The following is a 20623-nucleotide window of genomic DNA, read 5'->3' on the forward strand; positions in this document are numbered from 1 at the left end:
TGTGGAACGTTTCGGGAAGCTATCTAAAGTGACGAAAGAAAGCTAACTTTGTTTCAGATCTGTTGTTCAGAGTTTACGGCAAACATTCGCACGGTCATGCTTAACATTGTCCTTCAGTGGGTTTTGTTACAACACTGAAGGATGAGAGGAAGTTCGCAAAACGTACTATGAACCCGGGATGCAGTTCTGCGGCTAATCAGGAAGCTTCAAAATGACGATCTGAAAATTTTCTTTTAAGAATGGCAGAAAAACACACGTCACGTTTATGGAGCTTATTGATCCTGACGGATTTATGACCTGGCAACCCTGGTAATTCAATTAAAACACATGATCTGTTCAGTCTGAATAATGTGTTCAGTTACATCCTTAGCATCCTTACGTGGGTGATAACTTTAGCTGACTCCGCAGCTAGCTACGCTAACACCCTCGCCGACCTTTATGAATACATTTGCATCAAATTTAACAGGCAAATTGCGCAATTATTCCGCTTACTGTTTTGCCAGCAGGCTGCCACACTCTAGAGACACATTTGCAAACTTGCAAGTTATCTAGCTAGCAAGAACAACTCGCTAATCAGATTCTGAAAGAGATTTGAGAGCTTAGCGATACAGATGTTCAGTGGAACCGGCTATAAAATGTGTACGCTGTAGAAAAGAGTGTTTATGTGTACGTGTTCATTAGAAACCAAAGATTTTTTCATGCACATCATTACCAAAGCTTTTGAATAAGGAAGATGTACTGAAACTGAAAGCCTTTAGTCATTAGATCAGTTCCCTTCACGTCTTAAAAGAGAAACCGGGATCAAAATATTTATGTTTGGAAGAAGTCTGTAGAATAACGTAGTTTGAATTGAAAAATCTATTTCCTGGAGTCGAGTGATCTCTGGTACTTGAGGAACGCAGTGCAGGAAGTGTTTCCTATTCCTAGAACCAGAAATGCTTGCTAAACTCTTCGCTAGACTCGAACTCCTTCTCTCGTATTTTCCTGTATTTATTTTTTATCTCTCGCCCTTTTTACTGTATGTACCTCCCTTTTTTTCTTGTTGCTATTTATTTCTCGCTGTCTTTCTTCCCCGCTTGCTGCTTATCCCACGTTGCTAGCGTGAACCTTGCTAGACTTATCTGTTGAAGCCCTGAAACATGTTGGAGTGGATTTGCTCTCTCCTTAACCCAGTTCTTTTGGCTTCAGAGACTCTCTGAGCATCCGTATAAGTGCAGACTTTCTGTGCTTCTTGTCCTGCTTTAGAGTTGATTTATAAAACGTCCAGACGCTTTGTCAGAGCGATAACCTGTCTGTCTATTTTGGGAATCTCTCCAGTCTCTCCAGTGATCTTTTAATATATTAATATTAAAATAATATTAAGATTAATATAGGGGTCGTGAACTAATAGAACGCCGTTCGAATGCGTATCCATCAAAGTATTTAATTGGAATGTACCAAAAATAAATAAATAAATAAATAAAAGAATACAAATAAAAAATTCTGTACCGAATCGATCATTTTATAAAGTAATAATTAATTATATTTATATGCATTTATTTAAAAGGTATTTCATTTTACTATTTTTTTTTTCCTTTTACATATTTATATGCATTTTATTTAAAGATATATAAAAAATATTTTTTACATATTTTTTATTTACATTATATTTATATGCATTTATTTTGTCATTAGATTTAAATTTTTTATTTATGTTATTTTTATATGCATTTATTAAGATGTATGAGATTTTTATATAGTTTTTATTTCTATTATATTTCTAAGCATTTTATTTAGAGTTTTTAGATTTTTTTTCTTTATATTTTTATTTACATGATATGTCTGTGCATTTTATTTAGAGGTCTTATATTTTTACTATTTTTTAATTTACATTATTTATTTATTTATTTATTTATTTTTTATAAAAATATTTCGATTTATATTTTACTATAAAAGTGTCTTTTTGTTTGACATTTACAGATCAGGGGGCTTGATAAAGTATTGTTCCATTCCAGAGATAAATCTTGACTGATTTACTTAAACATCTGACAGTTTATTGATTTATCTAAGAGACATTAACCCCTGGGCAGCTGAGGGTTAAGAGTCAAGGGGCAGCTCGTTGGTGGGATTGGACTTCCCAAGCGTCCAATCAATAATCACTGAGCCACCAGCTCTCACAGCACTGCTGCACAGCTTAAACATGGCAGTGTCCTCTTACAAAGCATCGACCGTTAAAGCTTTTCCGGTTAACGTTTGCTCGATTATCAGGAGATCACAAGTTCACATGGATGGGAGCGATTGGTGTACCTTCTTTAGCTTGTCAATCACATTGACACTGGCCAATGGTGAGCTTGGTATGTGGAAGCTCATGTTCGTGTGGATAGTGGTTAAGGAGTTGGACCGCTGATTGGAAGGCGGTCAAATCCCAGCTCCACCAATTGTCCACTGCTGGACCCTTGAGCAAGGTCCTTAACCTTCACTTGTTCAGTTGTATAAAAGTGAGATAATGAGGCTGGAGAATGCTTTCCTCACATTGTTTTCCTCTGCAGATTGTTAAGTTTGGTGTCAGTGATGTTACGGTGAATGAGAGAGAACCCTTGAGGGGCCTTGCTTAAGGGCCCAGCAGTGGCAGTTAAGCAGGGGATTGAATCATCATCCCTCTGATGAGTAACACTGATTTTTAACTGATGAGCTGCTACTGAATTGTCCCTTTATAAGGATGGAAGCTGTTGCATGATAAACGAGACATAGAACATGGTGGGCAATAGCCAAGGCCAAATTAGGTAGAAAAAGGCTGGAATATTCCAAACAAACCATCATACAGAAATGGACAAACCATACAGGAATGGACAACTCATTACCTTTGAAATCTTTAATGTACTGCTAATGACATCATTTTTTTTTCCCAGAAGCTCAATAGCTTTAACTCTTTTTCCCAGAGTCTAAATAAAATACAATTTGTGCTTGTTTGTTTGTGTCCATGTTCAGTTTTGAATGTCTTTATCACGTCTCCCTCCACAGCGGTGGTTAATAGGAAGCTCATATAAAAGTAGACACTCAGGATTTTACGAATTTGTCATGCTTTATAAGTATTTCTGTTTTTATCTAGTCTACCTGCAGCAATATTTTCATAAAAAAGTTCCAAAAAAAATCTATTTGTTTTTCCAAACAAATGTTTTTCTCTTTAAAGTAAATGTTGATATCAAACGTATTTCTGCTCTCTGAGATGCTCCAAATGTTTGTCCGTAAGAAGCTAATATTTATCTTCAACCACTAAAACTCAACAGAGGGAAAAACACACGTCTAAAACTCCCTGAAAACAATTGTGGATATTTTTATTTTGACTTGTGGTCAGAAAATTGTTGATTTTTTTATACTGATTGGTCACCAGACTACTGGTAAAAAGAATTAAAAGAGCTAAAACACATCAATTCTTATAGTTTAACAATCCAATAAGCATAAGTTCTTGAATCCAAGGCAGAGGAGACTTGATGCAGATGAGCTCTCTGACCTTTCGCGATAAAAAGGCAAGTCTTTGGCTAGCATTTGACTACGACCTCTGACGTCTCATCACATGTAAAGACGTTATTTGAGTCACATTAGCGTCTTCATTTTCATATCCTTTTTTGATGAAGCGCTAAACTGCAAGGTGACTGAGTTACGTACAGTAAGTATGTCCAGCTGCACTCTATTACATGTTTGCTCTGGTGCACCACACGTTTCCAAATCCAAATCCCTTCACGTTCCTTATCCTGGAAATATATCTTAATAGCTTAATACAATCGGGAAAAGCTCTCCCTAACGACCTCGAGTCACATGTTTACTGTATAACGTAGCAAGGGTTGGGATTTGTGAACGAACAGCGTGCCATAGCATCAAGGTTCTTTTATTACATTTTTATTTGTATAGCCTTTTTAATAACAGACATCGTCACAAAGCGGATTTAAGGAAAGAATCAGTTGGGTTAGAAGCATGTATTTAACCTCCTGAGACCCGTATGGGGGGGGCACGGTGGCTTAGTGGTTAGCACGTTCGCCTCACACCTCCAGGGTCGGGGTTCGATTCCCGCCTCCACCTTGAGTGTGTGGAGTTTGCATGTTCTCCCCGTGCCTAGAGTTAAATACTCCTGGTACTCCGGTTTCCTCCCCCAGTACAAAGACATGCATGGTAGGTTGATTGGCATCTCTAGAAAATTGTCCCTAGTGTGTGATTGCGTGAGTGAATGAGAGTGTGTGTGTGTGTGTGCCCTGTGATGGGTTGGCACTCCGTCCAGGGTGTATCCTGCCTTGATGCCCGATGACGCCTGAGGCTCCCTGTGACCCGAGGTAGTTCAGATAAGCAGTAGAAAATGAACGAATGAATGAGACCTGTATGCTACTGTGGTGTAAATTACAGTACAATTTCTACTGACTGTTTCTCTTAATTCATAGCTGATAACTATAAATTTAATCAGTGTTTTCAAGGAAGCAGTTTGGCAAAATAATTATACCTAACAGTCCTCAAATAAGGTTGGTACAATAAATATATATAGACAATGAAGTGGGAGAAAATGTTATGTCCTCATATGACGACATTCGGGTCTCAAGAGATTAAAGTTTGGATTTTGAAGGTTAATATGGGCTTATTTTCCTTTACAATTCTAAAAAAAATCCTAACCAACCAACCAACTAAAGGTTTAGTGCATCAAGGATTTTTAGTGGGTTTTATATCTTATGGCATCTACTAATGAGCTAAATATTACATTTTTTATGCTTTTATTCTTTTAAAAAAAAAAGAAACGAAAACTTGTGTGCTTGTAATCTGCAATATATAATTTTTTTTATTTATTTATTTATTTTCTGCTGTACATGTGACAGCCTTATTACAGTCTCGACGAGAGCTCACACCTGAGATGGCTTGTTCTTTAACAATCTGTCTCATTATAGTGTCGAAAGACAAACGCTACTGCAGCATGGTGTACCTTGATTTCCCACCCCTACACCCCCTAATGGACCCTAATGCAGGCTTCTAGGGATTCATAAGCCTTGAAAATTAGCCTGTCAATGAAAATGGGTCTCGGTTGAAAACAGGTAGTCGCTTAGAACATGAAGAAAATAAACCCGCTGCTAACAGAGCGATCATTCTCAGAGCAACGAAAAGCAAGATCTCCGTCTCCTATTAAGAAATAAAGACATACGACGTGTTTATGCAGATCTAGCCTGACCTGACGACCGGTCAGAGCTGTAGCTATTTTTAAACATGCTTTTCTTCACCTTTTGTCAATGCAGATGAATGGACCATACTCGCTTATTATTATGCTCGCAGAGAGAATTGCCGTTAGCTGCCGGTGTTACAGCCCAGAGAGGAGAAAGGATAAATAACAAAGGTGATGCCGAGACGTAGTGCATTCTTCACAGGGAGCACACTTAAGCAGAACAGCCTGCTGAAAAAGTCATGAATACAAAAAGGGAAAGAAGGAGAAAGCGGGAGAGAAACAGGTGTCTGACAGTCAGGCCACGTGCCAAGGCAAACACGCAGAAATGACCCAAATGGCCCATGGTGAGATTCGAAATGGAGGAAGACGGTTCCGCTGGAGCAGCTATTTTCACCAGCAGTTCAATCAGACGCACTGACATGATTCAGGGCAAAACGAACACATCCTCCTTATGTTGCGCGACTCTACCGGTCACCACGGTTGGCTAGCCCTGCTGCTTGGGTAAACAGGGAAAAAAAAGAGAAGTGCAAAAGAGACAATAATGCTCACCGAACCCGGTCTAGGATGGGATTTTAAAAGGTCAAGGGTTTATTGCAATCTGGTGATTTGACATTTATGGAGTAATATAGCACTACTACTATTTTAAGGAAAAAAGAAGCGCCAGAGCAGATCTGTGACGGCGCTCCTCCTCCTCCTACCCTCTTCCTTCTCTTTCTTCTATTTAGTGAGAATTCACTCGCTTTACCGCTCGCTCTACCAAACAGAGCCGTGTAGTCGCTCAAGACAGAGAGCTGGACCTGCTGGTGTTTGATCAGACTTATGAGCATTATTCGTTCAAGCCCCGTCTCGCGGGGTAGAGCAAAATACGTGAGCTTTTATTATAATTGCAAAGGTTACAAGTCTCTGCTGTGTTCTTCTAGCACTGAAGAGTAATTGCTAACAAGTGTGACTCATTACAGCCAGCAGAAGGTTCCAGGCTGTCCTACTCCTGGTTGATCACTTTTAAGCAAGGCCAGTTTCATCACTCGATTAGGGAGCAAGAGAAAATGTCAAATCTTTCAGGGAATCATGTCAAAGCCCAAATCTAATTCGATTCCACAGAGCAACCCGACGGAACCTCGGAAGCTTTTAACACGAAAGCGGCGCGATTGCCGATAAGGTGTGACCAAACGAGCAGATCTCACCACCTCGTTCATTTCCGTGAACGCTCCAGTCTTCCGTTCTACCTGCTGCCACGTGCACAGGGCCCCGTTGCCATAGAAATAAGTTCTTCAGCAAATGACCCGAGTGCACTTTCTCATTTTAGTGCTCGGGTTTTCACTATTTAAAGCACATCGTGTCACAGTTAGACGCGAAGTCTCGCCATTTCTCGTACGGATCAGTTATGAAAAAGAACACATCCAGTTTTCTGGCATTCTTAAAAAAAGACTCAGTGTGCAAATGAACAAATCTCAGCAGGATAAATATACACATATACGGTACAGAAGCCATGTATACTGTACGTGCACAGGACACCAGGGAGCCACCTGCCGTTTCTATAAACTCCCCGTTTCAGCTTTCCTTCGGCTGGCGTCGGCTCTTTGTTTAGCTCTGACACCGGTTGGTGTTAAGATTCAACAAACTGGCCCGAGATTTAAATCTGCCTTCCAAACGCACAGATGATCTCAACCTTCTCACTTCGTCTCATGAATGTCAGGAGGATTTCAGTCCTAACAATAATGTTTCTAATCCTCTGTTGTGAAAAAAAAAAAAAAAAAAAAAAAAAAAAAACAGAGTGCAGATTGTTAGCACTCTCACTCGAGTGAGCGTAGGAGTAGTAAAAGAAAGGAAAAGATAAAAATGACTGGGTATGATCATGACTTTGAGTCACTGAGTCCCAACCCACTTTTCTTCACACAGCCTACGTGGAGCTGGACCCTGTGGGCTTCAGATGCGTGCTAGCAGGTTTGGGGAGCACAGGTAGGTTCCTCTGAGCACCTGTACACATCTTCTCCAGGTGCTCCACCCACTCTTTCTACCCTGCTGCTGTTCAGTAACCAGTCTTCTTCACACCCAGGTCTGCTTTGGTGTGTATTGTGTCTTTGCGGAGTTTCTCCTCTTCTGCTCCTCTTTGTGTGTATCTGTGTCTGTTTATCCTGCTGTGCCACGGTTTGTGTTATGGACTAAGTTTTGCTTTCTGTCGCAAATCCCAGAGCTTTTGGTGGCATTGGTATTTGTGCTAGTAGCAAAAAGTCTGGGGTTTGGTACCTGCTTAAAGTCACCAGCAAGACCTGTGGGGTGTGGGGGCGGAGCTAACTGCACTGCTTACTGCTGATTGGTTACATGTCACAGTAGGTATGACACCTTAGACATGAACATAGATAGACCGACAGACAGACAGACAGATAGATAGATAAACAGACAGATAGAAAGACAGATGGATGGATGGATAGACTGACTGGTAAAAGATATTACAGACAGACAGACAGACAGACAGATAGATAGATAGATAGATGAAAGACAGGCAGAAAGATAGATAGATAGATAGATAGATAGATAGATAGATAGATAGATAGATAGATAGATAGATAGATAGATAGATAGACAAGCAGAAAGATAGATAGATAGATAGATAGATAGATAGATAGATAGATAGATAGATAGATAGATAGATAGATAGATAGATGAAAGACAGAGAGAAAGACTGTTTTGTTGTCTGTTGTTTTTATCAGTCCTGTTTCTAATAAGCCTTGTTGCTCATTTTTATTGCAGCTAATATAAGATTGTTAACAAAGCAGCTAAAGAACAAAGTCAGTCCGTCTTTAATCCATAAGAGAGCAGACAGAGTGATACGCTACAGGCTTTATTCATTCTCTCTCAAAGCTGCTTGTGGCTAAACTCGCAGAGGTCAAACAGAGTAAAGGCTTTACAGATGGAAGTCACAGGGAAAGTCCAAAAGCATAGTCAAATGTCCAGAAGCAAGGTTAAGGCACGGAAAAAAGGCAAATGTGGTAATGAGGCTCAGTGCTTCAACTGGAGAACTCGAGAAAATGCCACTGTGTGTGTTGTATGTAATGGATGACCCAGGAAGTAGACACGGGATAGGGAATAGCAAATTAGCAAAGAGGAAAGACTACAAAGGAAGAGCTTCCTATAAAATATCTCACTGTGATGTCACACTTGTTATCACATGCTGTTTCCTTTGAAGCTTAAATGAAGGCTGATAGAAGCCCTGACACGCTTCTGTGTTCTTCAAGCATTCAAACGCACTGTGTTGTAATAGTTGAAAGCCTTAACACTGATTGGATGCCAGGCTAATACATCATTCTGAGTCCCGCCCGGACGCACAGCTTCACCGGTGGGAAACAAAACAGTAATAAACACCTGACAAATCAACGGTTTTATAAAACTGGTATATGGTATTGGGAAAAAGTGTAAATAAAGTGTAAGTATGACGTGATATTTTGTGACGGTTATTTATCTCTAGGTCTAGATAGCTAGCTAACTGTCATCAGTGAAATGATTGAGCATTTCAACCTGATTTTAAGTCGTGCTTTCGATTTTAAAAAAATACTAAATAAATAAAAATAAATAGAAATGATAGTTTCTATAGTAACAACCCATGACTCAGTAGAAAGTCTAATCTGAATAATTAATGAATTTTAAACATTTAGGGTATCACACCACATCATCACTGATTAGTTCCTGTTAACAGCATTCCCTCAAGTGTGTTATTTATTTTTTTTTAAGTATCTTTTGTTGATGTGTTTCTGATATGAATCACTAAAATGATTATTTATAAATCACTAAAATGATATTACATGAATCCTTAAAATGATTATTCATGAATCATTAATATCATAATTTATCATAATAATATCATTATTTTGTCGATTTGTTTCTAATACGATTCACTAAAATGATTCACTTTTGAATCACGATTCGTTTTTTTGTATTCGCACAATTCCTGGATCTGTTTTGATTAAACATTCTCTGTTTTTTTAGGAGACCCACGGTTAATATTTTAAAAGCCTTAACCTTTTTTTAACCCATTTTTTCTTTAACTTGTTAGATTTTTGAACCCCATTTGTTACGAACAAAAGCTTTACTGCCTCGTCGCTCGTTTCTTTACACCGGTTGGCTTTTATTTTTCCGACTATCATTGACCCGACCAATCATTGACAGACTTGCTCACTACTCCGTATTTAGCTAGCTTGCAGACCCTGATGCTAACATGCTATGTAAATAAATATATAAATGTATCTCAAGCTGCGTATAGACAGTAAAGTCATCACAGTTGTTTAAACAGCGAAGCCATACACACACTGGGTGGTGTTTAGGAGCCCCCCAGAGGACACAGCTGGCTGTCTTCTGTTCTCACCAGCACTTTTTTGACAGCTTAGCACACTCGTGCATGCCAGCGCTAATCGCTTTTCTGTGCCAACTCCAGGGCTTTAGTGACACCAGGTATCTCGTGATTAAACAGTATTTGGTTAATGCAGAGTAATTGAATGTGGAGCCAATGTGAAATCCGCGAGCAGTAACACAAACTCGAGGCAGGAGGGTGAAAACCAGCCTCGCGTACTGATACGGCTCGAGCTCGAAAACAAGCCCCGAGCTGCGTATTATAAACGCGGTACGAGGCAGCGTGTTTGAATAAGAGACACTGTCGTTTACATGGCAAGGTGAAGGTGAATACAGCGAGAACCGTGACGCACACAGAACCTTACAATACGAAGGTCATGACATTTGAAATGGAAAAGTAGCTCATTGTTGTTTTAAATAGAGTTTGCATGAACATAGTCCTGCTCTGTGGCAAGCTGTCAGGTTTTCTGGGCCAGAAAAGTGGCAACAGAAGGATGAAGTGAGGATGTTATTCAAAAACTCATGTCAGTGCCAGACTCAGCACCAAACCTCAACTCCCATTCCGCACCCGTGGCCTACAAACACGGCTGTCACTGACACTGACACGTCACAACTCCCAAAAAACAAGTTTATCGTCTTTTATTTCGTTTTTGATCTACTATTAGATTCTGCATTTGCCCTGATTTCCCTTTCAGCCTGTTGTTCACCCCAACCTTGTCTTGAGATTTAGATTTGTTTGCTTTTGTTTGTTTTTGTGTAAAAGAAAAAAAAAATAATAAAGCACTTCATGCAACTTTAGCCATGCGACAAAATACATAAATGTAATTTAGTTGTAGTTATAATATTTGACCACTAGGTGCATTAACGTCTCTGGGGAGTTCAGTGATTGATCCAACATTTTTTCAACTTGTTCATTCATTCATTTATTCATTTTCTACCGCTTATCCGAACTACCTCGGGTCACGGGGAGCCTGTGCCTATCTCAGGCGTCATCGGGCATCAAGGCAGGATACACCCTGGACGGAGTGCCAACCCATCGCAGGGCACACACACACTCTCATTCACTCACGCAATCACACACTACGGACAATTTTCCAGAGATGCCAATCAACCTACCATGCATGTCTTTGGACCGGGGGAGGAAACCGGAGTACCCGGAGGAAACCCCCGAGGCACGGGGAGAACATGCAAACTCCACACACACAAGGCGGAGGCGGGAATCAAACCCCTAACCCTGGAGGTGTGAAGCAAACGTGCTTGTTAATCATTATTTTAATATGTGTCTAGATTCAGCCGCTTTTTTATCAGCTGATTATTTGGTTGTGTTGCAGGAAGCCTGACCCTGGCAGAGCTGGGTGTGTGTGAGCCTCAGCAGCAGAGTGTGTATTGTTCAGACCTAGGCCTGGTGCAGCAGGGATACTCTCTGAGCGCCGGCTACGATGCCGACTCTGATCCTGAAGGCCTGATGACGCCGGAGCGTGCCGTCCAGCTGTGGAGAGGTCAGGGCCTCAAGTCACACCACAGCTCGGGCTTGTCCAGTCCTGACCAGTCAGCACTCACCCTCACCGACTCGGAAAACGAACACAAAACCGACGACGAGTCAGGTAGGACAGCGGAACACGGGTCAAGGACTGTGTGGAACATTGGGAGTGAGAGTGTGTGTGAAGCGTGAAACGACTGGGCGGTAGTGTGTGAAGGACAGTGAGCGATCATGACATGGGAAACTTGTCAATCTGAAAAGGTTTTTTTTTTTTTTGGAAATATTATAGATATTATCGTTTTTTAAAAATAGATGTATGGAAAGTCAATCTAATCAAAGTTAAGACCATTTTATTCATCTTGGCTTGTAGTGACTCAAATTTTGGTGCATTATTTTAAACTAGTTTATTGCTTTATGTTCACTGAAGCATAGCCAGTAGATCTGTGATGATGATGATGATGATGATGATAATGATGATGTGTTGTGAATCACAACCCGCCTTGATCTTGCTCTATTTATTATTGACGTCTTTTACTCCGGCTTAACGCTTTGTACATTTTACTCAGACCTCCATGGTGAACCCTGAACCATGGAGGTCTGAACCAAGCTTGTCTATAAACTTGTTCTAACGTAGATTCCTTTTCACAATTAAAGCAGTATTTCTAATTCCTGAACGCTAGACCAACCACAATTAAAGCAGTATTTCTAATTCCTGAACGCTAGACCTTGCACTAATCCCAACCTGGGATTAGTGCAAGTTTCATTTTGCACTAATCCCAGACCACTTTCTTTTTTTTTCATTCATTTTATTTATTAAATTAATTCATAGGCCTCTTCTTTATACAAAGAAACAAAGCATAATATTTAGCGTAATATTGTGTTCAGATAAACCAATAGATTTATATTCAGTGAATGCTAACAAGCAAAAAAATACAAACCATACACAACCGTACACTTGTAGTGAAACGTACACTCTACTGTCCGTGCCATGAAACTAAAATAAAAATTGAGTTAGAATAAAAATAGCTATAGAATTATCTGTACAGTAGTAAAGGGGAAAATATATTATATTTATTTCTAATACGTGAACGAAACGAATCAAGTTATCGGTTACTACAACGTTGCTGAGAGATTCCTTTAATTAAGCCTTTTTCTGATATTTAAGTAATATATTGTATATATATATATATATATGTTTATTAAACTATCACTTGTGTATGCGTCTGTCTTTTCCACTTTTAATGAAATCTTTCATACTTTTGCATGATTCTCCTGACTGACTCAGTTCACCAGCTGACTCAATGAATCTTTTTGTTCACCACATCATTCTTGTGCACGCACAAAACTGATGCAACGATGTACCAAAAGGTGACACAATGTAAACAGGAAGGACTTTTTTTTTTTCCACCGAAGCCTTCGCAATAGAAGACAAGAATCAGTATTACATACCGTCGCAATATAAACGTTCAAACAAGGTTGCATTCCCTCGAACACTGCCGGTCGTCTCTGAATCAGAGTGGGTGTGAATGCTCATTTTTAAGATTTATTTTTTTCTAAAGCATATTATGAAACAAAAAGAATCTATAATTAAAAGTTATTTGTATGTCACTCAAACTGCCGGAACAAATCTTGTATGCTTGTCAAAAATGTTCAGCTTCAGTCAAATTCGTAGGCATCAGTTGAATGAATCAATAAATCCAGGAATGAATCTGAACAAATGACTCATTTGAATGAGTCATTTAAAAGACTACAACTTAATAATGTATAAAGGTTTGGACATTTTTAATGAATATATATTAATTGATGGTAGAAACATGTTGGCAATGAATGAAAATGCCTTGAGGAAAACAAACGAAGGACCTTTGGATTCAGACATGCATCCATTTTATCCCACCAGCCATGACACAAGTCTTTGTATTGTGAAGTCACCACTGGTTACCATAGTAACAATGTTTTCAGAAGGTGGTAATAGCAGTGCACTTGACAACAAATCAACTACCGTGCCCTTAAAGGGATTCAGAGATTTGGTGTTTACATTTACATTTATTATAAATGTACTGCATTGGGCAGGCGGTCATATTTAGAGCGACATACAAAGGTGCTTTGACGTCTTTATTAACGAATACACTGGTTTACACTGGAAGAAACAGTGGTGAACTTGTCATGGGTAGCCAAGGCTCATCGATGCATGTGGGAAGTGAAGGCCAGCCCGTGTGGTCTGGTCCAACAGACCAGGTCAAACTGCTGAAGAAGTTCATTCTGGTTCTGATGGAAAGGTGTCAGAATATACAACAGCTCCCAGTCAGGGGCCCATGTTGGCCCCTGTCCACCACTGGTCCAGAACTGGACCACGGAGCAATGGAAGTAGGTGGCCTGGTTTGATGAATCATGTTTTCTTCATGTTGATGGGGAACACATGGCACCAGGATGCACTATGGGAAGAAGGCAAGCCGTGTGATGCTTTGGGCAATGATCCGTGTGATGCTTTGACACGTACCACCTACTTAAGCATTGTTGCAGACCATGTACACCCTTTCATGGAAACGGTATTCCCTGATAGCTGTAGTCTCTTTAGCAGACTAATGCCCCTTTTCCACCAAAAAGAACCGGGTGCTGGTTCAGAGCTACAGTAGCACTGGTGCTGGTTCAAAGTTGGTTCCACCGGCGAACCTTCTAAGAACCGGTTTGCCTTTCCATCGGCTAGAGAGCATCACAGAGCCGAGTCCTTCTAAGAACCTTCTAAGAACCGGTTTGCCTTTCCACCGGCTAGAGAGCATCACAGAGCCGAGTCTGACGTCACTGTATACGTGTCACGTGTCCCAGCAACTTTAGCGCAGCAGCGGCAAACACAAACACATCAACAATGGCGTATGTTGCTTTACTGTTAATGCTCATGGCTTTGTGAACCTAAATTGGCATCCAAACGCAGCGAATCCAACGTGTACGTGCAGCTCCATGTAATCTGTATAAACGGAGGTTGTTATCGAGAAAGTACATAACGTTATTTTATCATCAACACAGAAAAAAGTTAGCCTTAGCATGTAGCTACTTACTACAGTATCATGTGTGCTGATAATGTATCATATCGCAGTAAAGTAAATTTGTATTAAACATTAGTATACTTAAGGTACATTAACAAATGCGCTAACAGTAGCCCCGCCCACAGCCCCTGACACAAGCGGTTCTTAAGTCTAGACCAGCAACGTTTTGGTGCTACTTAAGAACCACTTTTCCTGGTTCAGAGCCGGTGCTTTGGCTGTCGAAAAAGAAAGAACTGGTTCTAAATTAGGCTCTGGCTCCGAACCAGCACTCAAACTGCCTCGGTGGAAAAGGGGCATAATGGACCCTGCCACAAAGCAAAAATGGTTCAGGACCGGTTTGAGGAGCACAACAACGAATTTGAGGCTTTGACTTGGCCTCCAATTTCAGATCTCAGATCTCAATCCAATCGATCTTCTGTGGGATGTGCTGAACAAACAAGTCTGATCCATTGAGGCCCCACCTCACAACTTACAGGAATTAAAGGATCTGCTGCTAACATCTTGGTGCTAGACACCACAGCTCACCATCAGGGGTCTTGTGGAGTCCATGCCTCGATGAGTCAGGGCTGTTTTGGTAGTAAAATCAGGACCAAGACAATGTGTCAGAGAGTGTATGTACTGTAAGTAGAGTGTATGCATCTAATAAATGTCACCGCTCATGTCGTCTGTATAATACTGACTTTGTATTAGAGAGGACTTTAATGAAAACGTTCAAACACTGATAAAGACTGAATGTTTTTTTTTTTTGTTTTTTTTTTGTAATGTCTGATGTTCTCTCACATTTTGTCGCCCGAGTAATTATCACATGAATGGTGCCGGAAAATGTTCCCGCACCTGCTACATATTTACCGTATTTTGCATTCTGCAAGTGAATCACTTATCTGATCTGTAATTAGTGTTTATCTGAACTGTTAGGCTTGTAGATTATGTGTGTATTTTTTATTTTAAACCAAAGGCAGGTTACGGCAAATAAAAAAAAAAAAAAAAGCAAAAAATAAATAAATAAATAAATAAATAAATGAATTGATAGTGAAAGTGATAGTAGAAACGTTTGGTTCTTTATTTATTTCTTCATTCCCGTCTTTCTCCTGTACTTCGATCAGATGTTCTGCATGCAGCTTTTCAGGAATTGTGGCAATAGTGTTCTGTGACACAGAGTGCAGAGGACATTTCGGATGACAAGCAGGAAGCCAGACAGCCGAATACCAGATGCCATTCACGTTCCCGACTTTCCCGCTTTACCTGATTAACCCGTGGCCAGCGTTTTGCTGTTTATTTGCTAAGCTCCATCTTCATTAGCGGCCGCGTCGCTCTCGCTTCGTGCTTTTTTCCTAGCGTGAAATGTCCGCTTTAATGAAATAATGGCTTAAAGTTCCATTGCTTGCGTCGGTCAGTTAGTGAATATATACAACACGAGAGATCATTTTATTTAAAGTTAATTTAAAAATATATATTGAATCTATTCTTTCCATAAACAAATCATTTTTAGGTAAAAAAAAAAAAAAACAAGGCAAAACGGATTCACTATTAGGTAATAACACTGTAATACAAACGTTTATGTACACCTAAGATAATGATATTATCATACATTTCTGTAGTCCATAAGGACACACCTACTTTGTTCACGTTGTTAGACGTTGTTTAAAAACGACCGATTAGCGACAAAATTGTAGGTCAAATAAATTGTAAGTTTGCATACATTCAAGCTGTCTGTCTCTTGAAACAGAAGATTACATGAAGCTACCAGAAATGGGTTTAATGACGTTTAGAGGATTCTGATTGGCCAATTTTCATAATCAGGAGTTCATTAGAAGCCGAACCGTTCGTCCGTTAATAGTTAATGATTAGCGCCGTGCAAGACGAGGAGACGGTGAGGCTTTTAATCCAAGAGTGTCATCTTAAATTTGAAGCACGGTGGTGAAACCATCGTGTTACGAACCCCTTTGAAATGAAAACGAGGACATGAGCAAGTAAACACCGGTTTGGTGGAAAGGGACGGACATTGTGAGTATTGTGAGAAAATTGTTGAAGACAAATTACGTTGAAAAGCCCGCATGAAAATCAGATACGGTAAATAAAAGCGTAAATAAATCAAACGAAGAGTGTATAAGGTAAACAAAGAGCGGTGTGAAGAAAACTTCCTGACCCTGATATATAATCACACTCACACGTCACTCATAGTCATCTGTACATTCTGTTTGTTATTGTTTAGGAAACTCGTTAAACACAAATTAAATGCTCTCTACAATAGTCGGTGTTAAAATTAGCCTGTTGGTTTACACGTAACATGCTCGCTTTTATTCTAGGTTCATTAGCGAGCTAACTGTACTAGCTGCCCACACACACACACACACACACACACACACACACACACACACACACACACACACACACGTGTCACTGAGCTCTGCTACTGCTTTCCGTAGCCTTTGTGGACACATTTAACAAGAGGACATATGAAAGAATCGGACTGAGATGAAGCAACAGTTTACGGTTTAGTGAATGTTTATGTTTGTATAGCTGTGGAAACATTACACTCCCCTCCCCCGTGCCCCTCCCCCATACCCCGTGCCCCTCCCCCACACCCCTACCCCCATCCCAGACCCCTCATTTATAAATATAATGATTATATAATGATTTATTTCAGCTGTTATTTACTAGATTTTCTGTATCTGTTTAGAAAACCATTATCTTTACATTGCGAATAATAAATGGGATGGAAATAGAAATGGACTCAGTGAAGCGTGGATATTACACAGTTATGCACAGCAGGTCATGTTTTGCTCTTTCAATAAATGAGCTTTTATAGTTGTTGGTTTTTGGGTTTTTTTTTTGGTTGTTGTTGTTTTTTTTTTATTTTTTTATTTTATCTACATCCCACACATCTCTCCCTGAGCTTTACACTTTTATCAGTAACAACAGGCTGTGTGTTGGTGTGTGAATTCGCGAACACCTGCGTCTTCTGTATGTGTGCGCACCGTTCGCCGATCTCCTTTACCTTCTTTAACGCTAACATCTGAGGCGACGTCGTTGCAGATTAGCTTCTTAATGAACGCCCGGGGAATCGGTACGCGTTAAAAAACAACAAAAAGATACGTTTGCTGTGAAGGTCATTAGATCCGTCTAAAAAAAAATGTAAAAAATCAAATCAAATCAATAAAATGAATCGTTTGCATTGTTTCAGCGCTGATACCCACCTCGCAGTGTTACCTTCTCTACTCACAGACGGATGTGTAATCGCTCTCTTCTTCCATCCTCCTGTTTTTGCCTCTGACTGTGCTTCAGTCTGGCCACCCAGGTGTTAGATTTGGCTTTTCTTTAAAGGGATTCCCTACGTGTGTGCCACAGTGTGTGTGTATTTATATAGATTTCTTTAAATGTGAGCGCAGTTAGACTCTAGCCTTTAATGCATCCTCGCCATGGGAACTAATTAATAAGGACATTGAAGCAAGACCCAGTTTTGATCAGCAGAACACTGTGTGACTAACCATGGTGGCTTTTCTCAGGGTTTAGTGCTGTGTGTGCGTGTGTCTGTGTGTGTGTGTGTGTGTTCTGACAGTGACTTAATAGTATATAGTTTCAATAGATTACAAACGTTTACTTTTTTATCACTTTCTTCTGCTTTAATTATCATTCCAGATGTTTATTTAGCAGCTGTACCAAAATCCAGATGTGGATTTAGATCTAATGAGCAAGCCAGAGGTTGAAGTGGTCCACAGACCAACAAAATCTGCATCCTATGAAAGAGGATAGTGCAACATCAGCACTATCAGCACTTCCTCTATTTTTTTCTCTTCCGAAGAGGCCAAACGCTGTGACGTGTCAGTCTTCTGTTGGTCATACATCTTCACACGAGACACGTTCGCTACAGAGTTTAACGAACATGACATCGGACAGCAGCAAACTTACGATCTCTAAACTTCATATGCGTGTGAATGAAAGTAATCTTTTAAGCTCAGTGGATGCATTAAAGCTCGGAAATTTTCAAGCACCAACTAGGAAAATTCAAAGAAATTGTTTCCACAAGGGGGGGCACGGTGGCTTAGTGGTTAGCACATTCGCCTCACACCTCCAGGGTTAGGGGTTCGATTCCCGCGTCCGCCTTGTGTGTGGAGTTTGCATGTTCTCCCCGTGTCTCTGGGGTTTCCTCCGGGTACTCCGGTTTCCTCCCCCGGTCCAAAAACATGCATGGTAGGTTGATTGGCAGCTCTGGAAAATTGTCTCTAGTGTGGGATTGCATGAGTGAATGAGAGTGTGTGTGTGCCCTGCGATGGGTTGGCACTCCGTCCAGGGTGTATCCTGCCTTGATGCCCGATGACGCCTGAGATAGGAATGAATGTTTCCACAAGTCAAAATTCCTGCTTGGAAATTAGAGTTCCAGGGACGTCCGACGAACAAAAAGCACTTCCCACTTGTATGTTGATTCGAACGCGTCCTGACGGTTGCTGCTGTGATCATGCAGTGAGACGACACCAGAGAGAAACCTTGTGAGGAACCGGACTTGAACGACTTGGACGTAAACTGTTGGAAATGTTTAACGTATCCACTCCGGACCTCCGTGAGATTATTTGATTCCACAGTCTTCCCGACTCTTCCGGACCTTGCTGCCGCCGCCGCTCAGGCCTGGATCGTGTCATTGTTCGAGGAAAGCGATGTGATTAGAAAAGAAAGAGCTCTCATTAAAATGCCAGTGTGGCTGTGTTTGTTATTCACACTCTTTCAAGTTGGCCGTTCCTGTCAGATCGGTGCCGAGCAGAGTCCGGCGTTCAGCGCTGGGAGACAGACCAGAGTCATTATACATGCTGCGCACTTTGTGGACTTTGGCTTCATTAAAACAAATTCTAAAATGCTGGTTTAAATCCCGCTAAGCCCAAGCCCAGGGTTTGGATATGAATGACATGAAATTGATAGAAATCTGCTCAGCGACTGCACGAAGAAGGCACGGCGTAGATTAGAGACGCAGACCGCTGCGAAGTTGGACGACGATGAAACTCTGAATAATGATGAGTCTCGGTTTCGCTCGACGGTACAGTATAGAAAAGCCGCAGCTTTCTAGACCACCGGTTCGATGGGACTTAATGAGGCTGACGCGGCTTTGATGGCTTTAAAGCGTGAACGGATTCGCCCGGGGAGACGAATCTGGGGTGTCGTCTCTTTCCTGGAATATTCTGGAAGTAAAACCTTCCTGCACGAAACACCTCAGGTTGCTATGGGCGACCACCCGAGCTAGTGAATCAGCTGGACAGGTTGAGCACTTTCACACATTACTACTATCTTTAATCTATCACTTAAAGCAATGCCTAGCATACAGGTTTATTTCACATTGATTCTGGACAGGATTATTTATTTTATGTTGTAAATACTGAAACATTACACAGCTCAGTGGGGAAAAAGGGTCCGAGTGCAAAAATAAATAAATCAATAAATAAATAAATAAACAAACAAACAAACCCAGAATAAACTGGATGTAGTCATATGTATGTAATGCATCCTATTATAAAATAATAAATATAATTAAACATTATTAAATAGAAATTATTATATTTCTGGAATCAGATTCAGTATTTAAGCTTGATGTGGACTTGATCGATTAGCAGGACATCCCCCCCCCCCAAATTTTAAACATACATTTCTTAAAAGAAGCAAAATACCTAAAGCTTGCGACGTCTAAAAACAGACTAAAATCTACAAACAGACTACAGAATCGATAGGTTCATGAAAAATAGTCTCGGATTGAGTTCCCTCTGAATCGAACTAAAAATAATATACGTATAATTAAAAATATTTGATCAATTTGCCCGTATTCAAGATATTATTACTGGCTATGACTTGCAAGTCAAAATGTTCCGCATACTGAACCGATGCACTGAATTATAATATATACAATGAATATGTGAATCACTTTTTGACCTTATGAGCTCTTTTAAGGGAATAACTTTTATCTTTATTAGGATCTTCTCGTTAATTTTAACGCCCACGTTTCGAAAAATGTTCTTAGAATTCCGTCACTAGAAGAAACAATTGTAGAATTGTACTAAGAATTGTCCTAAGTAATCTGAATTCTCATGAGCTCGCCATGAAATGCCAGCGATTACTGTAGCTAGTGCACCTGTGATTGACAGGGGGAGGAAATGTAAGCCCCACCCTTTCAGAGAGCACGGCCGGTTTTCTCACGATCTCCCGGTGATAAGCCGAACAAGGTATAATCCGTCGCATAATTATCCTCCGTGAAGTTGCCACCCCATGAAAAGAAATAATCACCAAAACTATGCCGTTTGTGCTACGTTTGTGCTGCTTTGTGCCGCAAAAACGAACGTTTGTGCTGGTTTGGTGTTTGAGATATTAAACATTATTTTTTTGACCACGTGACGTCACTTTCTACCCCACATCGCCCAAATTGCTCAAAACTTGCTTAGTTCGTTTGTGCTCGATTTGTGCCCATTTGTGCCGTTAAAACAAACACTGTATCTGTTTTCCTTCCTGAGATATAACCAAAATATTTTCGGGAACTGTGACGTCACTCTCCAACCCAGTTCGTCTCGATTTGTGCCGGTTTGTGCCGTTGAAATAAACGTCAAGTATATT

General features: G+C 40.4%; 1 protein-coding gene across 2 annotated transcripts in view; it reads left to right on the forward strand.

Moving 5' to 3' along the window:
• tenm2b (teneurin transmembrane protein 2b) overlaps window positions 1–20623 on the forward strand; it is a 308065-nt gene that overhangs the window by 70832 nt on the left and 216610 nt on the right. Inside the window, exons 3-4 of one of the 2 annotated variants that reach the window (XM_060890770.1) lie at window positions 7073–7132; window positions 10849–11121. In XM_060890770.1, coding sequence (XP_060746753.1) covers window positions 7073–7132; window positions 10849–11121 — 333 coding nt within the window. The remainder of the gene's footprint in view (window positions 1–7072; window positions 7133–10848; window positions 11122–20623) is intronic. The other variant, XM_060890768.1, reaches the window with a different exon arrangement.

The sequence above is a fragment of the Tachysurus vachellii genome, chromosome 17, assembly GCF_030014155.1.
Source record: "Tachysurus vachellii isolate PV-2020 chromosome 17, HZAU_Pvac_v1, whole genome shotgun sequence".
Classification (NCBI taxonomy): domain Eukaryota; kingdom Metazoa; phylum Chordata; class Actinopteri; order Siluriformes; family Bagridae; genus Tachysurus; species Tachysurus vachellii.